Raw genomic sequence first — 23,718 nt, 5'->3', positions numbered from 1 at the left:
GACACCTACCACACCTCTGCACTTCTCAGTTACATGGGCCAATAGAAAGCCATTTGAACTGGGTTTTCATTGACAACGAAAGTATCCCAACTAAGAATCAGCTCTTAGGCCTAAGTCATATAAGATCCCCAAATTAACACAGCCCTTTAGCATCTGTAAAGTCACCACCACCACCACCACCATCATTACTATCATCACCATTGGGGGTCAAACTGTGTCTCCGCCAAAGTATTAATATATGTGGAAGCACAAACCCAATACCTGTGAATGTGACCTTATTTAGAAGTAGGGTCTTCGCAGACATAATCAAGGTGAGGTCATACCTGATTAGGGCGGTCCTAACCCAGTGAAAGGTTGGGGGCGGGAGGAGAAGGGGACAACAGAGAATGAGATGGCCGGATGGCATCACCGACTCTGTGGACATGAGTTTGAGTGAACTCCGGGAGTTGGTGATGGACAGGGAGGCCTGGCGTGCTGTGATTCATGGGGTTGCGGAGAGTCGGACACGACTGAGCGACTGAACTGACCTGAACTGAACTGAACCCAGTGACTGGTATCCTCAGAAAATGCGGACACAGCGGGAAGGGCCATGTGACAATGGCTGCACAGACTGGAGTGACTGTCTACCCGTCAAGGAATCCCCGGCTCCCAGCAGCCACCAGAAGCTGGGAGAGGGACAGGGAACAGACCCTCCCTCAGTCCCCTCTAATCCCGGTGACTCCTTGATTTCAGACCGCCAGCCCCCAGAAGTGTGCAGAATGGACTCCTGCTGTGTTAAGCTTCGTGGTTTGTGATCGTTAGTTCTGCAGTCTCGGAGACTAACAGAGTCACCATCACCACCATCTCCGCCTCCTCGGCCACCCTCGGGACCTCCACACCTGCAGCGAGGTGGGCAGACAGGCTCCTTCTTCCCGTTTTACGGATGCGGAGACCGAGGCCCACGGAGCAGAAAGCAAAACTTGTTGCCAGCATTCCCTGCACACTTACTCTTTGCCAGGTGCCAGTCCATCCTAAAGGAAATCAACCCTGATTGTTCACTGGAGGGACTGATGCTGATGCTAAAGCTCCAATACTCTGGCCACCTGATGCGAAGAACTGACTCACTGGAAAAGACCCTGACGATTGAGGGCAGGAGGAGAAGGGGATGACAGAGGATGAGATGGTTGGACGGCACCATCGACTCAATGAACATGAATTTGAGCAGACTCCAGGAGACAGTGAAGGACAGGGAAGCCTGGCACACTGCAGCCCATGGGGTCACAAAGAGTTAGAAACAACTTAGTGACTGAACAACAAAAATCTGATTACATTACAGGAAGGGGTTCACCTAACTCTTACGAGAACCCAGTGAATTAAGGGCTAGGATTATTCCCATTTTTCAGATGAGGAACCAGAGGCTCAGAGAAGTGAGCTGGCTCAGGGATCTGGGCCCAGGTGCAAAGACATCCAGGCTGGGCACCTCCCCACCATTCGCTGACATGCTCTGCACAAGTTGGTCGTGGGGCTGGGCTTTCACATTCAAAGCCTCCCGTGTGCCCAGAGCTGCCACTAAAATCCCCCTCATGGCCCACGAGCACCCCCGGGGAGGCTGACACCGCTGGCTATCGACCAATTGCCTCTGCATTGCTGGCAGCCTCCCAGTGCACCTCTATGGAACCCTGGGGGTTCCAGGGAACAGCATTTGAGAACTGATTTAGTCCCACCATGGTAGGTTCTGGACAAGACTGAGGTTCCGCGAGAGAGGAAGGGAAGTCCCCAGGGTCACACCGTGGTCAGTGTAGAAGTCATTCTGGAACCCAGATCTGACCCCCTCTCCCCACAGCCTTTGAGCCTGCAGAGTCAAATCCTGGAACACAGGCTTGTGAAGGAGGAAGATGAGGCCACACTGGCCATTTGGGGGCAGAGGTCCTTTCCCATTTCAGACACTTGTGGGATTCCCCTCTGCTGCCAGCCTTTGCTCACCCGTGACCCCTGCCTGGGACACTGGGTCCCTCCCCTGCTCTTGCCTGCCCCCTCCCACAGCACGTTTCTCCTCCAAAGCCCTGTCTGCTCCATCTTCCCTCTCACCCCGAATGCCCAGCACCTGCCCGGGGGAGGGGCAGATGCTTGTTCAACGACCGGTGTTGAGAGAGAGAGCCTCGATGAATGAGTGAGCTTGTGAACAGGATGTCAAACAGAACTCTTTCTGTTGTCTTCGGATTGCAGCCAAAACCTCAAGGCTGGACATGATCCTCCATTTGGAATGAAAGCCCCCAGGTATCATCCAGAAAAACTTACTACTAAAAGCAAGCAGCACACACCAGGCTACCATCTCCCCAAGCCCCCACCAGGCTAAATTTTGATCTTGAGGGAGACTTGTGGCTCCTGCCTTGTTCTTGGGGCAAGGGGATGGGGTTCCTGGACACCCAGCCATGAGTGGGTACCAGAGGAACCATCCGTATAGGTAAGGACCTGGGGATCTGCCTACGGGGCCCATGAGAGAGAAATAGACAGTAAAGGGCGGGCACAGAGAATTGTCTGCACCCCCAGGTCTGGGCTGTCCCAAGGGATCCCCAACCACAGGACGCACCCTCTGTGTAATGAGACCAGGTGTCTGGGGCTGGGGAAGGCAGTGAGGTGGGCAGCACTGGGGAAAGTCCCCTCAGAAGGTGCCTCCTCCCTCAGGCATACCTGCCCCAGGCCTGCCTTAGCATGTCTGCACAAAGTTGAGTATTCTCTCTGCAGAAAAACACCCCCTCCCGACACATACACGATTTTACACTGAACTTGGAGGGAATCAGAAAAAAATCAGGGTTTCAGAATATCTATTTCTGCTTTATTGACTATGCTGAAGCCTTTGACTGTGTGGATCACAATAAACTGTGGAAAATTCTGAAGGAGATGGGAATACCAGACCACCTGACCTGCCTCTTGAGAAACCTGTATGCAGGTCAGGAAGCAACAGTTAGAACTGGACATGGAACCACAGACTGGTTCCAAATAGGGAAAGGAGTACGTCAAGGCTGTATATTGTCACCCTGCTTATTTAACTTATATGCAGAGTACATCATGAGAAACGTTGGGCTGGAAGAAGCACAAGCTGGAATCAAGATTGCTGGGAGAAATATCAATAACCTCAGATATGCAGATGACACCACCCTTATGGCAGAAAGTGAAGAGGAACTCAAAAGCCTCTTGATGAAAGTGAAAGAGGAGAGTGAAAAAGTTGGCTTGAAGCTCAACATGCAGAAAACGAAGATCATGGCATCCGGTCCCATCACTTCATGGCAAATAGATGGGGAAACAGTGGAAACAGTGTCAGACTTTTATTTTTCTGGGCTCCAAAATCACTGCAGAAGGTGATTGGAGCCATGAAATGAAAAGATGCTTACTCCTTGGAAGGAAAGTTATGACCAACCTAGACAGCATATTAAAAAGCAGAAACATTACTTTGCCAACAAAGGTCTGTACAGTCAAGGCTATGGTTTTTCCAGTGGCCATGTATGGATGTAAGAGTTGGACTGTGAAGAAAGCTGAGCTCCGAAGAATTGATGCTTTTGAACTGTGGTGTTGGAGAAGACTCTTGAGAGTCCCTTGGACTGCAAGGAGATCCAACCAGTCCATCCTAAAGGAGATCAGTCCTGGGCGTTCATTGGAAGGACTGATGCTGAAGCTAAACTCCAATCCTTTGGCCACCTGATGTGAAGAGCTGACTCATTTGAAAAGACCCTGATGCTGGGAAAGATTGAGGGCAGGAGGAGAAGGGGACGACAGAAGATGAGATGGTTGGATGGCATCACCGACTCAATGGACATGGGTTTGGGTAGACTCCGGCAGTTGTTGACAGACAAGGAGGCCTGGCGTGCTGCGGTTCATGGGGTCGCAAAGTCAGACACGACTGAGTGACTGAACTGAACTAGAGGGAATCTTGGGATCAGACAGACCTGGGTTAGAATGGGTCCACCTCTAATTACCTACGTGACCTTGGGCAAGTGGCTTAATGTCTCTATGCCTCAATTATCCCCCCTGTAAAATGGGCATAATAACAATACCACAATTAATCCAGGTAAAGTGCTTACGACAGGGCCTGGTCCAATGCTTTTCAACTGCCATCCTCTCCATCACCACCACCATCAGCAGCACCATCTCAATGTCCACCATGAAAAACCCCTTCTGAAACCCACTCATGGAACTGGGACGAAAAAACCTTTAGCCTCGGGCAGGGCTTTTCAAACTGCATTTTGAAGGGTCAAACCACATTTAAAAAAGAAAAGATAGAAAACATGAGAGTACAGCATAGCAGGGAAGGGACACTTCAGTGAAATGTATTTGTATTTAAATAGACACCCACACAAGGGTGTACTGAGTCACAGTGTAAAAAAGACAAACTCTTTTCCTACCGCAGTTCCTGGTCAAAGACAGCTGACAGCCCTAACATACAGCTCACAGCTCCGCAATTCTGAAGTCCTCAGACTCTGGGCACCCACAAAGCCCCACTTTGGCTGAGCTGGGGTGGGGTCCCTGCTGCAGCAGCCTGGAAACTGCTCCTAAAGCCAAGCCCGGTGGTCCCCTGGAAGCCCACAGCCCGTCAGCTTACAGGAAAAGGAGCAACGGCCTCCTGGTGCCACCTTGCAAACACAGCATCCATTTTTCAAAAACCCTAATCAAATATTTACAAGAGGGGAACGAGGCCTCATCAGTATGGAGAGAAAACGTCTGCTCGTTCCCATGAGTCGCGGCAGGAGCGGCTTTTTGGAAAAGACACTCAGCAACATATCAGAGACCCCACAGGCCCCTCAGGAGCCCACCCACATGAGCCCCTGCCTACTCCACCTTCCCTTCCAGCACCAACAAGCCTACATCTGGGGATGGCATTTCCCCATAGATGGTTCTTGGAAACACGTGCCCTCATAATCCTGGGAAGCCGGAATACACCCTACCCCCAGGGATGCCCAAGAGGTTTGCTCAAGGGCACAGAAGTTGGCATCAGACACCCCGCCTCTGCCCCGGGGCGGGACGTTCCCAGACTGTGTGTGTGTGTAAACTGGGGTAAGGACGCCTGTGCCCCAGATCTTACCCATTAGAGGGGCTCCTTCCTGCTCGCTGCTGTGCCCCACTGGCTGACACAGAGGGCAGGGAGAGAGGGTGGGCGGGAGGACATTTAAGAGAATGAAAGTACCACCACCACAAAAACACACCTCCAGATATCCCTGGGCCCTGTCACTGGGATATGGGGAAGTTCTGGCCTTGACTGAAATTTGGAGGGAGCAGAGAGTCAAGTCATGCATGGGACTGTCCAGAGGAGATGTTCCTCAGGGGGTATGCAGGCTGTTAGTGGGCCTTTCCCAAGGGAGGCCAGAAGTGGGGGCCGGAGCAGCAGGAGAGACCGACTCTTCAGGATGACCACACTCCCCAGGGTCTGGAAAAGCCATGCATACATGACATGCATCCAGGTTTGTGCCATGAGAAGAGAAGCCAAAGGGCGGGGGGTGGCACTTGCCCTTCCTGACAGTGAAGTTGGCCCAGATTCCCCCAGCATCCTCGTTTGGTCATTCGACCCCCTCTCCTGGTCCAGCGGGGCCTTTTGGGGTTAGAGGTGAAGTTCAAGGCTGCCTGGGGTTCCAGACAGAGGACAAGGCTGGCAGGGGCTCTCGGGGACTGTCATCCAAGCAGCCAAGCTCCAGTGTGCCCCACCCACCCTGGGGGCAGCCGTGGTCTGAGACCCACGAGTGTGTCTGAGACCCTGGTGCTGCCAGGGCCTTGGTTCCCGGCCCCAACACAGCTGGCATCTCGCCCGGACCCAGAGCCTGACTGCCCCCAGGGCCAGGAGCCCCACTGTCCACCCACCGTCCAGGACACATCACAGACCCCAAGGAGCTCGGGCGGATCAGAATTCCGACTGAACGATGGCAGGCGGCTTTATGTCCTGAATTTCTGTCTTTCTGTTCTAAAGTAACCATTGGAATAATTTTCTTACAGAATGATAGTTGCCATGACAACCAGAGCAAATTTTCCTTTTCTGAAACAGATGTCTCATTTAGTTGAAAATTAGAATGTGAACAAACCCATGGGAAAAATTAATTCAAACTTTAACAGAGCGCTGAATACAATGTAATCCCTCAGAGGTTAACCCCTTAACAGCTTTTTTGTGCGCTTATGGTAACCTTCGAATCCCGTCTAATTAGGCCCGCTTAGCCAATATAAATGACCTCCTCGTGGCCAATCATTAAACAGTTTCCCCCTGTAGTGTGAATTCCGGGTTCCCTAACAGCAGGCGGGAGGGAGGCGATACTTGTCTGTAGAAAACACAGCCTGCCCTGCTCTGGTTTTTCCATCTCCCCAGGTAAGGCGCGCGCCCCCGGGAAGGGGGTGTACCGGAGGCCATTTAATCAGCCAGCGCATCTCCCAGGGATGCTGGGGTGTGGGGCGGAGGAGGTCCAGGGTGCCCTGGGCACAGCTGGGCCCAGCGATACACCCAGACCAGGGTGTAATGCCTGAAAGCAGAGGGCAGGAGAGGGGGCCCCCTTATTGGAGGATGCCAAGAGGTCACTGAGGGGACACCCACACAGGCCGAGCTCCAAAGACTCTCCACGAGCCCCCAGTCCTCACACCCATCCCGGGATACAATTGCCATCACGGCCTTGTTTTACAGATGCAAAATCTGAGGTTCAAAGAGGTTTGCAGATTTGCCCCAGGTTACCTGGGAACCAAGTGGCATAGCTCGGACTCCAATCCAGACTGCAGGCTCCAGAGCTGGCTCTCCGCCTCCATCTCAGAGCGATGACCTCAGCACCAGGAGTCCTGCCCATCCGCTCAGCGAGCCCCACTTCCCAACCACGTCCACGCCTTAGCTCAGTCGGTCCTCAGGACAAAGCTCTCAGGAGGCCCCACGTTAGAGATAAGGAGACAGTGCCAGAGAGGTCAAGCGATGTGTCTGAGCACACAGGAGGCGAGAGGGGACTGCACCAGGGCTCCTGGCTCCTGCATCCTGTGCCCAGGGGGCCACTGACCCGAAGAGTAGCCCGCCGGGGTGGCCGGGCCCCTGGTTCTCCTTCTTCCATGGCGACTGCCTGCCTGGCCCCCTGAGCAACTCTTACATGTCCCCCGTCTGCTCCTCCTCTCTGAGCCTGGCTGCAGAGAGAGGACACGTCTCTCATACACCCTGTGACTTCTACTCCCGAAACTTCCATGGCTCCCCATCACCTCCAGGGCAAGCCTGAACCACATGGCCTGGCACACAGGGCCCCTGGGCTCTGTCCCAGCCTACCTTCTGAACCGTCCGGCTCAGACTCCCCAGTGAGCTCACCACCCACCAGCCACAACGATCCTCTGCTTCCTGAACCCAGCCCAGCCTCTCCCCACCTCTGGGTTTTGGCTTGTACTGTTCCAGCCATCTGAAACGCCCTTCCCAGCCTCTCCTCAGAACCCATGGCCTGTGATTTATTAAGACCTGAGTCAAAGGCCACCTTCTCCAGGAAGCTTCCCCTGATCACCTCCATCTCTGAGCATAGGTAACCCTTCCCGCTCTGAGCGCCCTTGCACTGGCTCCTTCAGGGCAGGCCCAGGTCAACCATCCCTGGGTCCTTCCTGTCCAAAGGATGGCTGGGTCTAGGCAGATGCCAGGGAGGGCTTGCCCCAGGTGTGCATGAATGAATGATAGAATGAACTGACAGGCGCTCTACCTGGCGACAGGCAGGTGGGAAGAACTAAGCATGAACCCTCTCCTCCCCACATCCTCCTGACAGGATCCTCCCCAGAGCCCCTGGAAGTCCTGAAGCCCCGAGACCCCCCACCAGGACCAGACACAGAACTCTCACCATCTGCTGAGCTTCCCATTCTCCCTTCCGCTGCCACAACCTGCCCAGGGGAACTGTGTGCCCATTTCACAGATAGGGCCTCAGAGGTGATGTTCACATCTTTGGCTCCTCCCAACTCCCCTCCCTCGGGGGACCATCCTTGCCTCCCCAGGCAGCCCGTTCCCCAGGTGAGGGCCGGGGTGGCTGCCCTGCAGCTGGAAAGGAAGAGCCTCTCACAGTGCCCACTCCCGCAGGACAGGTGGGCTTCCACTTCCCCCTCTCCTTCTATAGGAGGAAGGCTGCAATGGGCACCGGGCAGGGACATTTCCCCACAGAGGCCGCCCCTGAGTTCAGACAAGCCTGATAAGACAAGACAAGCTCAGACAAGACGAGTGGACCAGGTCCACGCCAGGCCCAACACTCATCCTGATCCTCCTCTATCCTTCCTACCCCAGCACCCTCTCCCCCAAAGGCCAGGTTCTCTGGGGCCACTTCCAGGGAGCTGGCTGTGGCCCTTGCCCCTCAGGTGAGGATGGCACCTGTCACTGGTCCACATGTGTCCCGGGACCCTCTCGGCACCCCGGCGAGTCTGTGCTCCACCTGCAGCAAGGGGAGACCGAGGCTCAGAGCGGGTGACGTGCCTGGTCTCCCGAGCCAGTTCCCACTGACTCCTCATCCCACAGGCGCCCCGGTCTCCCAGGGAGGTCCCGGCTCTGAGGGAGACAAGGGGTGCCTTGCTCCTTCTCTGCGTCTCCCAGGCTGGCGAGTTGAGGGGGCCTGGGGGAGATGCTGCCACCCACCCTGCGGCGGGGCCAGCGGGAGCCGGCCTGTCAGTCACACTCCGTGCCTGGCACCCACTTACGGCAAGTCAGCAGTGAGGTGAGTGAACCCAAAATGGGGTCCTTTGTCACTGCTAATTAATTTTCCCCACCCTTCCATGCTCAGAGTCATTCATCTTCTGTTTGGCTGGGACTCTGCGGCGGGAAGAAGGCAGATGACGCGTTCAAACATTAATCTCATGTAGAAGAGCGTGCGTGTGTGTGTGTTGAGGGGCCCTTCTATAAAGAAACAGTGTGAAATCAGGAAAGATAAGGACAGGAAAGGCAGAGCAGAAGAGCGTCCCGTGTGTGAGAGAAGAGAGCATCTGTGTGCAGGAGTGCGAGCGTGAGAAGATGGAATGCACGTGTGCGAGAGAAAGCACATGGGAGAGGGACAGAGCGTGTGTACATGTGTGTGTGCACGTGCGGTGTGGGGGCCCTGTGTGTGTGCAGAGGTGTGTGTGTGCACATATGTGTGTGCACATGCGGTGTGGGGGCCCTGTGTGTGTATAGAGGGGGGTGTGTGTGTGTACATCTGTGTGTGCACATGAGGTGTGGGGGCCCTGTGTGTGTACATGCATGTGTGCACACGTGTGAGAGAAAGCATATGGGAGACAGAAACAATGTGTACACGTGTGTGTCTGTACCGCATGTGCGGTGTGGGGGCTCTGTGTGTGTACAGAGATGTGTGTGTGTGTACATGTGTGTGTGCACGTGCGGTGTGGGGGCTCTGTGTGTACAGAGGTGTGTGTGTGTGTGTGTACATGTGTGTGCACGTGCGGTGTGGGGGCTCTGTGTGTATAGAGGTGTGTGTGTGTGTACATGTGTGTGTGCACATGCGGTGTGGGGGCTCTGTGTGTACAGAGGTGTGTGTGTGTGTACGTGTGTGTGCACGTGTGGCTCTGTGTGTGTACAGAGGTGTGTGTGTATATACATATGTGTGCATGCATGTGTGGTGTGGGAGCCCTATGTGTGTATGTATGGGTACATGTGTGTGTGCACATGTGTGACAAAGTATATGGGAGAGTGTGTACATGTGTGTGTCTGTACTGCATGTGTGGTGTGAGGGCCCTGTGTGTGTACGGCTGTGTATGTGTGTACACGTGTGTATGCGTGTGTATTGCATGTGTGGTGTGAGGGCCCTGTGTATGTACAGCTGTGTGTGTGTGTGCATATGTGCATTGTGGTGTGGGGGCTCTGTGTGTGTACATGCATGTGTGCACCTGTGTGAGAGAAAGCATATGGGAGAGTGTGTACACGTGTGTGTGTGTACTGCATGTGTGGTGTGGGGGGTCTGTGTGTACATGTACGTGTGCGTGTGTTGTGTGGTGTGCATGTGTGCTGCATGTGCCGTGTGGGGGTCCTGTGTGTGTGTTAGTGTGTGCATGCACCCAGACGCAGCACAGCGTGGGGCCAGAAGGTGAGGAATTTCTTTCTCCAGCCAAACTTGTCAATTAGGACCTGCCTGGTGGCTCAGCCGCAAAGACTCTGCCTGTCAATGCAGGAGACACAGGTTCAATCCCTGAGCCAGGAAGACACCACATGGCCTGGAGCAGCCAAGCCCCTGCATCACAGCTGCTGAGCCTGTGCTCTAGAGCTCGCAAGCCACACCATTGAGCCACGTGCCACAACTACTGAGCCCGTGCTCTGCAACGAGAAGCCACCTAAAAGAGAAGGCCACCCGCTGCGATTAGCGAGCCGCCCTGCTCTCTGCAACTAGAGAAAGGCCCACGCAGCAACAAAGACCCAGCACAGCCAAATAAATAAAAAGTGTTCTAAAAAAATTCATTGACTGCCAGTGGTGTATAAGGTTGACAAGGGTAAGATCCGGCGGAGGAAGGAGAGGGAGCTGACCGCTGGTGGAGGACACTGCTCGTCCCTGGGGGACCCTCCCAAGCCCGTCATGTTGCCATCACAGGACTGACCGAGGGGGCACTCGGGGGCACCATGGCTCAGGTGGGGCTTGCGGTCAGCCTGAGAGGCAGGCTTCCCAGCCTCCCTTGAACAGACACGGGCTATTCCCAGCTTGATTTGGGCTCCAGGCAGGGGCGAGAGGGGTGAACCAAGGTTCTGCGGTGCTCCAACCAGCAGCTCAAGGGGCCTCACTCGGGGCACCCGGGCAGGGCCCCGGGACGGGGCTCTGGAGCATTTGCCACTGACGGGGCCAGGAACCTGGGACCCTGAAGGCCAGCCCTGACTGGTTCAGCAGCCTAACAGGGGCTGCAGGAAGCATGTGTCAGGGGACAGGCTGGGAAGCCACAGCTGAAGAAGCAGGTCAAGGCTGGCCACCCCCGGAGCCACCCAAGTCCAGTTCCTGCCTGTGGCTGAGGTCCTGGACCCGCCACTTGACTGCCCCATGCCTCGCCTCACCCTCTCCCCCAAAACAGGGATAAGAACAGTCCTGCCTTGTCCTGTGGGGAGTGCCCGGCAGAGTGAGGGGACTGTGTAGCAGCTCTTGGGAAGTCTGTGGAATGAGGGTTGCAGGTACCGAAGGGGACTAAAAGCCTTGGCCTCTCTTGTCTCAACAGACCAAGCCCACGGCCCACGCTGAAACCGTCTAGAAATGCAGGATGGAGCGCAACAAGCACAGCTTAAATGCCCTGGGACCTCCAGCCTCTGAAGCCGGGAATGTGGGTCTTCATGGCCGTGAGGCAATGGGCAGAGGTTAGTAGGGGCTGTGACCGCAAAGCTGGCCCTGAGAAGGCTTCTGGGAAAAGCAGATGCCTCCACCAGGGAGAAGGTGCTTCCCCTGGACCCCTGACCCAGGCTTCTGCAGACAGTGAACCTGCAGGCCCCCAAAACTCTAGGCCAGGAAAGGACTGGAAAGGAGTATCCAGCTGTGTGCACCCACAGGCTGCAGCAGACATCCTCTCTGCGGGGTACCCCCAGATCAGGCTTCCCAGGAGCCCCTGATAAAGCCTTGCAGAACATAAGCGTGCTTGCATGCTCAGTCGCCCAGTCGTGTCTGACCCTTTGCGGCCCTGTGGACTGTAGCCCGCCATGGGATTCTCCAGGCAAGAATACTGGAGTGGGTTGCCATGCCCTCCTCCAGGGGATCTTCCCGACCCAAGGATCAAACCCACATCTCCTGCATTGCAGGCAGACTCTTTACAGCTGAGCCACCTGGGAAGCCAGAACAAGAGCAGGAAACCTCAAATTGCAACACCCCAAACACCCTGGAGAATTACTGCAGAGCCTGAAAAATCAGTAGATTTTTTTTTAAGATTTAAAAGATTTTCTTAATAGCAAAAGAGCAAAGGGTTATAGATGGTTGGAGTTGAGTCCCAGACCCAGTCACTCCTCACTCCGAGCCCGGAGGACCGAGGGTCAGGAGCCCAACAAGGGGCGCAGCAGTCCACACTGGCCTCACTGTGGTTGCCCACCGGCCTGTAGGGGCAGTGCGGGCTGCCTCGGGTCCCTGCCCCAGCCAGGATCCTGCCCCACTGACCCAGCCTTCCAGGGACTTTGACCACATGCTGGTAAGAGGTGCTGAGAAGCAAGGGAAAAATTAGGAGCTTATAATTTCATCCTCTATTCTTTTCTCTCTAAAAGATGTATTTCAGCAAGTCTTTTAGAAAGCATTTTATTTTAGCAACCTCTCTGTCCTCAGTTCTGGCTCAGCTCCTGTCCTTCCATCCAGGCCCAGCTGGACTCTCAGTTACTGTGGGACCTTCGGCCAGTCACTTCACCTGTGGGCCTCAGTCTTCTCAGCTGTATAATGGGGACAAGGGTCAGACCGCCTCCTGGTGGTGAAGGTTTGAGCCGCTGGAGCAGCTGCAAGTGTAGAGCATCTGGTCAGCTCAGTGGTGTGAACACTAACTATGTTATTGTCTCATCAGCACCTTCGGGGCACAGGTTTTAAATTCCCTGGCAGCTAAGTTCTTGTCTGCTCATCCCACCCTGCACCGGGCCTGCTCCGTGCACACAGAGAAGGGGGAGCTCAGACTGGAGCCTCGCCCAGGGGCCCTCAGGCCATACGTAGACAACCTCCCCCAGCCCCATTCTGGGCAGCCGAGACAGTAGCTGGAAAGGTTTGGGGGTGGGTGGGACCACCGTGTGTTGAATGCCTAGTGTGTGCCACGCATCTTATGCAAAAGATCTGAATACTAAGAACACCCCTTTACAAGGGGACTGCCCACCATCATCTCACAGAAGCCAAGACCTGACCCGAGGTCACCGCTCATGCTGGCTGTTTGCAGAGCGCTGGACCCTCAGCCTCCCAGCTGCCCCCAGGCCCTGTCCTGCCCGTGGGCGGCCAGGCCTCCAAGTTACCGAGCAGGATCCCAGCCCAGACGCCCGGCAGCGGCCCGGCCGCCACTTCTCAAAGTTTCCTGTCTCAGCAGGTTTAGATGCCTTCTTTCAAAATACCAGAAGTAATTAGACCAGATGGACTAGCTGCGTGCCAACTTCACTCCCTCCCTCACTCCTTAAAAAAAAAAAAAAATCAAGGCCGTTTTCAGTTAAATGAGAACAAAAAATGCATCCAAAACCCATAAATGAATACAGTATGTATACGGAATTTTTTTTTTAACACTTAGGATTTTGTAACAGCTGAGTTCTTCCTCTTCTTCTGCGCTTGGTTCCCGCTCCCTTCCTCTAAGCTGCTCTGGGCCAAGGCGCAGTGCCCAGTGCCCAGTCTGCATCTGAGGGGACCAGAGATGACTTCTACAAAGTCACGGTGCCCCGGGAGGGTGGCCGCACAAACCTGTGGCTCCCAGGGAGACCTTCATCCCTCCCATCCTGGGCTGGACGTGGGATGCAGCGATATGACCTCCCCCTGGAAGACAGGTCCCAGATTTCCTGGAGCCTCGACTCTTCTGGTCAGGAAAAGAGACTTGAAAGAAATCGGTTGCCAGGGTAATTAAGACAGTGTGGTCCTGGAGCTAAGTGGACTGAAAGGGCAGGAGACAGCCCAGACACAGCTCCCCGTGTGTCAGGTGAGAAGGGCAACACGGAGCAGCCAGGAAGGCTCTGTATGCGTGCCGGGCCAAGCGGAAAATCCCCAAATGGGATCCCTACCTCATGCCATCAGTGTAGTCACGGCCGGTGGAGCTAACACCTAAACAGAAAAGGCAAAACCGTGACGATCTCAGATAATGTGGAAACATATTCATGACTTCAAGGGAGGGCTTTCTTAAATAGGACACAGGAAGCACTCACCACAAAGAAAAACACACACCTGTGACTGCTTAGGCTGCTTCCCAGGGGACTCAGATGGTAAAGTGTCTGCCTGCAATGCAGAAGACCCAGGTTCGACCCCTGGGTTGGGAAGTTCCCTGGAGAAGGAAATGGCAACCCACTCCAGTACTCTTGCCTGGAAAATTCCATGGGCAGAGGAGCCTGGTAGGTTACAGTCCACGGGGTCGCAAAGAATCAGACACGACTGAAGCAACTAAACACACACGGTCATCGGAAGCCATCACTAGGAGAGGGAAGAGGCAGGTCATAGGGGACGAAATGCCACTTGATGACGGGCTTGCCTTCCGAATAAAGAACCTCTATGAATAAACACAAAAAGGGCAGACAACCCAATTACTTTTTTAAACGGGCAAAAGACCTGAGCCCATCACAAAAGAAGAAAGCTAAGCGGCCAACATTCTCAGCCTCACAGGCCATCAAGGGAATGAAAGTGAAAACCACGTAGTGATACCAACCCTGCCGCCAGATGGGCACAACTTACGAGTCGCACAAAGTGCTCGCAGGGAGGTGAGACGAGTCACCACTGACCCTCGACCCCCACTGAAGAGGTGTGCAGTGACCTCCTGACCGCTCCATTTCTGGGGGGGGGGCACCCTCGCTCAAGAGTATATCTCTCTGTGCACTAAGATACATGCAGGATGTTCACAGTAACATTATTTATAATGGGCCTACTAGAATGGATAAATAAGTCATGAAATACTCATACGATGAAATCCTACACAGCAATGAAGAAAGATCCAAGCACAACTGCACATGATGACATGGAGGAATCTTAAAAATATAATATTGAGTGAAAAAAGCAGGTATGGTACAGCACATGAGCCCATTTTCACCACATTCAAAAGCCAAGCAGAACCCAACTATCTCAGGATTAGGGTGGCCAGACGATCTCCCCATTAAATTTGAATTTCAGGCAAATATATAGTTTTTTTTAGTGTAAGTACATTTTGGTGGTTCAGATGGTAAAGAATCTGCCTGCATTGCAGGAGACCTGGGTTCGTTTCCTGGGTCAGGAAGATCCCCTGGAGAAGGGCATGGCTACCCACTCCAGTATCCTTGCCTGGGAAATCCCACAGACAGAGGAGCCAGGTAGGATACAGTCCACAGAGTCTCAAAGAGTCAGACACGACTGAGCAAAAACACTTCCACTTTTGACATTTAAAATATTGCAGAGGGCATACTCAGATTAAAAAATTATTCTCTCTCTGCCTCTGACCATCCTGCAAAGTGGGGTTGCTAATGGTGCCCTGTCGTGCGGGGAAGAGCCAGGCTGGATCCATTCTTGGGAACCCCTCCCCGGCAGGGGGCCAGGCACCCAATGGCCACTGTGGGCCTTTGAGTGTAAGTCGGACAAGAAATAGAACCGCCCAAGTCTGACCCACTGGTCTCCCAAGCAGAGCATCTCCGGGTGGTCGCACTTAAAGGAAAGGCCAGTCGTGATAACTATGAGTTTTCTGTCTGCTTCCTCCTCCCAGGCGACCTCAGTGAGTTCTCAATATCAAGGCCAGTCTGATCCCACTCCTGACCTCCCAAGTCCAGCACCAAAAGGACCTCCCCCAGAGCCGGCCCATGCATCCCTCCACTTACAGGGAATCATCAGCCTCAGGCAGAGAAATGGTGGCCCTCTAGGAAGGGGAGAGATTGGGAGGACACCAGGCCCAACCAGTGTATCTCTGCTTGCATGCCCCTTGTAGCAGGCAGCTCACCACTCAGCAAAGCCACACTGCCTCTCCTGTGGGCTCCCACCTGTGGGATAGATTTCCCACACTGATGAGAACCTGCCTCTTGTCCCTGCTCTGCCTCCTCGGACAACACAGACCAGGTCTGCCCCTCGGCCCGGGGCAGCTTTGCCCACACACCCTGGATGCCATCGATATTAGGCTACTCAGGGCTATCAGTTTATTTGATCCCTGATCCCTGCCTGCTGGAGTTATGATGCTGCTAAAGTCGCCTGTCTTCCACATGGTAGTCAATATGTTAAGGGCACAGGAAAAAGAAAAGGAAAACCCGGAACATCTGAATTTAATAATAATCACCGTCAGCTTTGCTGTCTGTCCCCTCCAAGCGGCCATATGCCCAGGTGGCTGGCACTGGGGGTGAGCTCACCCTGCCTCTCCCTCGACAGATAGTGGGGAGGGGGGGGGCAGCGCACAGACCCCCTCCTCTCGAATCAGGCAGAGTCAGCAGCCGGGCCACAAGGTTCTTTGGCCGGAATCCCCTCTGGGGGACTGCTCAGTGCCCTTCCACCATGTGGCTTCACCCAGGGACAGCACAGAGAGGATGCTATGGCCCCCTCGCTGAGAAGGAAGACAGAGGCTCAGAGAGACATGCCGCCAAGGTCAGACGTGGAGTGAGAGTTGGGGCAGTGGGGATGTCCCTGTGTGTCTGGGCCCAAGGTACAAGCGTGACTGAGCACCAATTCAGCACACACGAGCACACGAGTGTCCCTTCCAGGCCTTGGATGTAACGTGCCAGGTCCCCAGGGGCTCAGGACACTGGCTACAGGCAGAAAGAGTGCTGGGAGCCCAGGGTGAGGCCACCACCCACCATGGCAGCTGCCAGCCCACCTGAAGGCTCAGCCTCTGGCGTCTGCTCTCTCCCCAAGACCCTGGAAGCCACACTCCACCCCAGAGTGCCCACGGTCCTCTGTGTGGCCCTCACCAGTGCTGTTCCCTCTGCCTGTCACACCCTTCCCGGGCCCCCAGAGCTGCCTGTATCTATGGCTCTCCTGTGGGGAGCCTTCCCCAACCCCAGCTCCTAGAGATCCTCGTGGCTTTTGTTGAATCAAGGAGTTGGTGGTTGACGTGCCTCCCACGAGCATGAAAACCCCGTGACTGCAGGAGCTGCGTGTGCCTAGCTCAGGGCACGTCCCCAGGACAAACACCTGATCAATACAAATGAACTGATCACGAAAACGTCACTCTGATCCCCTGATCTCAGTGTCCTCACGGGCCAACAAGGCAGGCGTGAAGTGCGTCCTGAGGCTGTTCAGAGAATCCAGGAACACAAAAGAGCACGTTGTTCCATGCCTGGCGCACAGTAGGTCCTCATAAAGGGGCCTCCAATGTGGAGCAGACCGAGAGTCCGGAGAACCACCCACTGGGGGCCCTGGGCAAGCCGCATCCTTACCTGGGCCTCCACCTGTCCTTGCATTAAATGAGGTGATTGCAAGTCTGGCCCTCCCCTGGGGGCTGCTGAGGTACTAGCAGGAACAGAGTTCCCTCTGTCCTGTCTCCACTGCAGCAGGAATAAACACAACCAACCTTCAAGGTCTCACTCTGGGCATAACCTCCATCCAGAAAGGCCCACACAGGCCTTGCAGCCTCCCTGTAAAGGAGTTAGGATCATCTTCCTAGACAGAGGGATCAGAGAGGCTAAGGTACTTGCCCAGGGTCACACAGCGAAGAAGTGGTGATGTGCCACAGTTTGAACAGCCCTTCCCTCACCACACCACTGCCCAACCATGACTGTAGCTGAGATGCCGGTGGACCTGGCAGCAGGGGCCCGCCTTCCCAGGCACGCAGGTCCCAGGTGGGTAAGGCAGCAGCGGGAAGTCAGGATTAACACCACGATGCCGCGGAAGCAGATGCAAGCAACTGGTTCACGCAGAGAAACTCAGCGAAACTTCCCCAGCACAGAAGCCCACGTCTCGCCTGCTCCCAGCCCCAGACAGGGCCCAAGGGAACCTGGGGTTGCTGCATGGAATGCCAGCTCCTGGCCTGCATCTTGGAATGCAGATGAGATGCCCTTTAGCCCTCTGTCTGCGTCAAGGGCTGTGAACCAACAGCAGCCCAAGAACAGTCTGACAAAACAGTGGCTCCGCCTACGGAAACACTAATTCAGTTCAGTTCAGTCACTCAGTCGTGCCCGACTCTGCAACCCCATGAACCGCAGCACGCCAGGCCTCCCTGTCCATCACCAACTCCCAGAGTTTACTCAAACTCACGTCCATCGAGTCGGTGATGCCATCACGGCAACACCATGCCTCCTTCAAATACCCCCTCCCACAGGGAGCCCTCCTGGATCTCACCAAGCCCCACGCGAGGTCCCTTCTCTGTCCTGCAGCCCCTCCCACTCCCGCAGCCTGGGGCTGGGCCCGCCAAGGCGTAGGGTGGAGGTGTGCACCCAGCTGGGAGGAAAGGTAAGGGTCAAGGAAAAGATGCCCCAAGAGACCTGTAACGAAAGGGTCCAAAACTGTTGGTTCTGGGGCTACAAAAGCAAAAGCAGAGACCAGGGGCGGCTGGAGCATGCTGCAGCTGGACCCCAGCAAGGCCGACAGCAGCCTCATCCAGGCCTCAGCAGCTCCAGCACATTGTCTCAAGCTGGCAGAGGGGCCACAGGGCTGGCCTGGCAGCCCGCCCAGGAGCCTGGGGAGCTGGCTGTCAAAGGGGTTCTTTGGAGCCCAGCTGTGGGGCTGCATCGAGCTGCTCTGGGTGGGATGGGAAGGACACTGAGTGACGCCTGCTGCCCCCCGGCCCTGCCGTGCTCCATCCCACATGCTGGGCTCTGGGCAGGGTGCAGGAGTGGAATGGGGGGCTGCTCCACACAGCAAAGAACAAGAATGGTGTCTCTGTTCATGGAAAGCTTGGTGCAGCCGCTCGGCTCAGCTGAACCCTCCTGACACCTTTACAACCACTCTCTGCGGGAGGTGCCCATTGTTCCCACTTTGCAGAGGCAAGGAGAGGTCAAGCGACTCGCCCAGGGTCACACAGCCCACAGGAAATGAGGCTGAGAGTTGAGCCCAGGCAGTTTGGTCCCAAAGCCATGCTGTTAACTTCTAAGGAACACAAGTTAAAAAAAAAAAATGTTGTGTGTCTGTGTATGGGTGTGTGGGCGTGCAAGGGAGACAGGCTGTGGGAGGCCACTGGGCAAAGAGATCCAGTCCAGAGTGCCCGGTCTGACACCTGACCCTCCAGACCCTTGACCCTCATCTCCCTGCCTCCCCCGCTGCACCTCACACTCCAGCCCTCCCATCACCTCCAGGCCTCCATTCACCTGGTTCCTCTCCGACAACCACCTCCTTCTGCTTTTTAGCCTAAATACACCTCCCCTCCTGCTCTGAGCTCTCACGGTCTGACTTGGCCATCTCCTTTCCCAGCCTTGGCCCCGAGCTCATCACACCTGAGTGCCATAACAGACCTTCTCTGGGATCCCACGGGCTCCCAGGAGGGTTTGTGGAGACCCTGTACATGATGAGGACCAGGGAGGTGACCGCAGGCACCTCCAGGGGCTCCAGGACGGCCTGGCATCTCACCCCTGCCCCTTGAGGGAGCCTTGGCAGGGTGGGACCATGTCCTAAACCCGCCTGCAGCATCCAGGCAGCAGGGGTCACCGGCCACATCAGCAGGGGCAGCCCAGGCTTCCTGGCTACTCTCAGTCGGCAGCTGCTCTCCATGAAGTCTCTGCACCCGGACAGACCCCGTGTCCCCCGGATTGCGCCATCAGCTCCCTAAGTGCGCTGCTCCGGCTGATAGCACAGCCTCAGGCCCTGTCACCCTCCACGCCTGGGAATGCCCCTCTCCTCCCATGTGGCTCTGGTCACCCCATCCCCTCCAGGGACCTTTCCACAATCAAGCCACTCTTTCAAGCCCCTGAGGTCTCTCCTTCCTATGTATCCTCCTCCCCCTGCCAGTACTTGGCGTCTTGTGGCCACTGCCAGCTGGGCCGCTAAGGGCCAGTGGGTCTGTCCACCTGTAGGCCAGGAACAATAAAGGAGTCCTTACAGGGGTCAAGTATTAGAGACAGTTCTTATGAAGGCTTCAGCCCAGGGCCCAGCTTACTGTAACCGCCCAGGGATGATTTGTCATCATCATCATTATCGCAGTCTAAACACCATCATCATCACCATCACCACCATCACGACCACCATCGTCATCACTCGAGCTACTATGGACACACTGACCATCACAGAGACCAGTCATGGCCCATCCTCACCCTGATGCCCACTCGGCCAGGTGAGCCTAGGGATAAGGCCTAATTGCTCTGTGTCTCCAACAGGGAACAGTCTCGAGGCATACTTGTGATTTAAACAACTGCTGTCCCCAGTGTAGTACACCAGGCCTTTGGCCTTCCGTGGAAATTCCGACTGCCTCTTCTCAGTCTGGCTAATCGGTCACCACCTCCACCCAAGCACCTTCCATGTGTCAGAGGGACAGACAATAGGGAGATTCCTGGAGAAGAGGCTGATGGTTAAAAGCAGGGATTCTGGAACCACCTGCCTGGGTTTAATCTCAGCTCTGCCCATTCTTGGCTGTGTGACCTTCAGCAAGACCCACACCCTCTCTGTTCCTTAGTTCCCTCACCTGGAAAGTGAGGGTAATAACAGTACCCGTCTAAATGTGAGCCAATACAGCACATCTAATTATCTGCCAGATATGGAGAAACCAAGGCTCAGAGGGGCAGTGACCTGCCCAGGGTCACGTGGCGTGAGGGGGCAGCTGGCCCCAAGTCTCTCCAAGCTTTCTCCCAGCCCCACCTCCCTCTGAGCACTCAGCCTCAGCTCCACCATCCCCCCCACCCTCGCCGGTGGGCAGGACAGCGTCCGGCACACTCACCACGGGGAGCCGTAGATCCGGAAGCCCCGCACGGTGACCTCCGAGTCCTGCAGGTAGATGCAGTTGGTCAGCAGCGACTGCACATTCTCATAGTTCTCGGGCTTCAGCTTCGACACGGACGGGAAGTAGTAGAAGTCCTGCTTGATGAGGTCAGCCATGAACTCCTGGTCGAAGGTCAGCTCGTGGTTGCCGGCGATCACGATCTTGTACTCGTAGGGCAGGCTGCCTGCAGGACCAACACACACACACACACACACACACACACACACGGGGCACCACTGTTGGCTTCCGGGAGCGACAGGGCAGTTGAGGGAAGGGGGCAGGCAAGAGCCCCCGGGAGCCCTGGCAGAGGTGACCCTCCCTCCAGACAGGTGCCCTCTGTTCACCAACCCTGAGGTCTCCCTGCCCCCGTTTCTGCTGGTGATGGACTGAAGCCCCCCAGACCAGCGGGAGGGGGCTGGGCAGCTTCCTGCTGGGCCTCTGAGCTGCAGGGGCCCCGCCTCATTCTCAGGACTTCCCTGCCTCCGCTTCTTCTGTCCGGGCCACTTCTCCCTGGGAAGGAGACCCTCCCTCTGACGCCCAGCCCTGCCTCCGTCCCTCACTATCTCAGACCCCTCCACTTGGAGCTACACAGTGAGTGGTTCCCCTGATGCTTGGTCTATTCATCACTGCCTCACCGCCCCCACCCCCCAAAAAAGGCATCTCTTTTTTGGGCCAAACTGCACAGCGTGTGGGATCTTAGTTCCCGGACCAGGGATTGAACCGGAAGGCAGAGTCTTAACCACTGGACTGCTAGGGAAGTCCCCAGACCTCTTTACAGGTTGGAGAAAAATAGCATTCTCTCTTCTCTGGTGTTCGTCAACTCAGGGAGGTTGTCCAATGACAGGCATGGGGGCTCTAAGGCCTGACAGCCGGGGCTCAGACACCAACGAGCCATATGACATAAGCTCCTCTGTTTCCTCACCTGTGACATGGGAAGAACATGTCTACTTTGCAAGACTGTTCTGGGATCAGGCAAGCCAATGAATGGAAATGCAAAAAGGCTTTTGAGGTTCAAAAAAGAGTCGGCTTCCCTGGGCCAGAGTTTGCCAACTAGAAGCCTCCAGGCCAGCCCTTCCCACTGACATATTCTGTTTGGCAAAAAAACACTTTATTGTCATTTTAAAATTTCAATTTGTCGCCAACGTTAAAAATTAAGAGAAACTCCCAGTAAAATGTCATTCTTTCTGTTTCCTAAAAATCGATCCATTTTAAATCTCACAATCTTGGCCCAGGCAAATGCTAGGTACCTGGGCCTCCTTCAGGCAAGAAGCAGAGGTCAGTCTGGCACAGTCCCAGCCTGTCTCTACCACTGACACCCCAGCCCGCTTCACTCATTTGAAGGCACCGGGGTTTGTAGCCCAGGCCACAGTGTCTGGAGACACGAAGGGCACAGACCTGGCCCCTGGCCCTCAGTGCTGCCAACCAGACCACAGCGATGAGTTCCGCAAGGCCCCTCTGCCTGCTGCCTCACCCCTCCTCCTACCTGTCCTCCCAGCCTGGCCCAGGGGTGCTCGGCAGCCTGCTTGTTCCCCCCGCAGGAGAGCTTCGGGGGCAAACAGGAGATACGTGGGCTTCACCCACCTCCAGTCCAAGCAGGTCCCAGTAGAAATCGGAAAAGCAAAGGCCCCACCAGGACCCCAGGGGTCATGGTGCAGAGACACCCCGCCCCCAACTCCAGTGACGCTCGGGCTGCCGGTGGGGAGGGCAGAGGGCCTGAGGGCATCACAGAGAGAAACCTGCTGTTTCCTGGACCTTGCTGTCGGGCCAGCCACCCTTGGTAACAGGCTGGGTGCTCCCGAGGTGGGCTCAGTGACCTCTGGCCTCACAACTGGGAAACCAGGCTCCCACATCAGGGGCCTGAGGTCCCACAGCAGGTGAGCAGGGGAAGAGAGGCTAGATGCTGGTCCAGCTGACCCCACACCTCTGGCTCAGCAGCTCAGATTCTTTCAAGGCCATCAGGCCAGCTCCTCGCCACACTGGAGTCACGGCTGGAGCAGCGGCCATCACGACTGCCTTCCAGAGCTGGTTCTCTGTGTTTCCACTTCACATCACCCATCCATCCCACCCCAAGTGCCTCCCCGCACTAATGTATTTATGTCATGTCTCTGACTGGGGGTGTTGCTTAAGCAAATTAGCAAATTACTCCAACCGTACAGTTTCATTTATTTCCACAACTCCCGACTACCAGGGACTGGGGAGTGGGCAGGAGAGAGTCGGCTCTCTCCAGCTCCTCCCGCCTCGGATCAGAGGAGGTGACTGAGGCTTCTTCCCTCCCAGGGGAGGATGAGTTCCCGTACACAAAGCCAGGCAGGGGCAGGAGCCCCAACAAGGCATCATGACACCTTCAGATACCGTCTGGTCTCTCCAAAAAGTGGGTGCTGTGCAGCCTGGAAGCAGGGGGCTCGTCCGTGTGTGAACACAGAGACCTCCCAGCACCACGTCCTCCTGAGCTGGAGGTCCAGCCCCAAGCACATATGTCTGAATGTGGCAACTTGGACTTGGCAACTCACCAGCTATTCAACCTTCAAAGACACTTAAGCGACTATCCCCATTTTACAACTGGGAAAACAGAGGCTCAGAAAGGTCACACAAATCGATAATAAAGCGACGCACAAGCACAGAGGGCCCTGGACATTTAGTCTTTGTAGCTCGGCCTCGTCGGACTCACCCTGGGTCAGCAGCATCACGCTACGCTGCTTCTCAGGGGGCGACAGGTCACTGGGTGGACAGATGATGCGTGGGTGGGTGAGAGAGCGGGTGGGTGGACAAAGATGGACGGGTTATGGAAGAGGGAGGCATTTAAAAATCAATCTACCCACCCTGAGATAGCTCGTCTCCTTTATACCCACCGATCTCTCTCTAGCTGGATCCCTCCCTTTCCTCCAAAGTTTTCCTCCAGCTGTCCTGCTGTAGCTTATTTCTCGGGGACACAGGACAGCGGCCACACCAGCCAACCTCTAGGAGGACACGCAAGGTGAGGTGGGGACTCGAAAGACAGGACGTTCGGGAAGAGCGGCGTGGGGACCTGAGGGTCTGCTCAGCCCCTGGGCCAGGTGGGCCTCGCTCGGGGGGCCAGGGGGCGGTCTCTCAGCCTCAGGTCTGGGAGAAGCAGCAAGTCCTTACGGAAACCAGCCCTCTTCCCGGCTTTTCAGAGCTGGTGAGCCCTGTTATGCATTTGTATTCTGCGTGGTAACGTTCAGCCCATTTTTCCAAAATGCTTCCTTTCTTCTCAGCCAGCTCACTTGAGATGTTGGCATTCGCTGGCCATGGCTTTGTGGGTGGTAAAAAAGACCCATCAGGTATTCATCAGCAGAGCACTGGAAGATGACC

At 55.5% G+C, this 23,718-nt stretch overlaps 1 protein-coding gene across 1 annotated transcript in view; it reads right to left on the bottom strand.

Annotated features, from left to right (window-relative positions):
* MPPED1 (metallophosphoesterase domain containing 1) overlaps positions 1–23,718 on the bottom strand; it is a 66,208-nt gene that overhangs the window by 5,707 nt on the left and 36,783 nt on the right. Inside the window, exon 3 of the mRNA XM_055396389.2 lies at positions 20,347–20,572. Within this exon, the coding sequence (XP_055252364.1) occupies positions 20,347–20,572 (226 nt within the window). The remainder of the gene's footprint in view (positions 1–20,346; positions 20,573–23,718) is intronic.

Source organism: Moschus berezovskii, chromosome 6, assembly GCF_049115385.1.
Source record: "Moschus berezovskii isolate FMDL1 chromosome 6, NW_MosBer_1.0, whole genome shotgun sequence".
Lineage (NCBI taxonomy): Eukaryota > Metazoa > Chordata > Mammalia > Artiodactyla > Moschidae > Moschus > Moschus berezovskii.
Note: the sequence above shows the minus strand (reverse complement) of the source record. Positions and strands in the feature narration are given on the sequence as shown.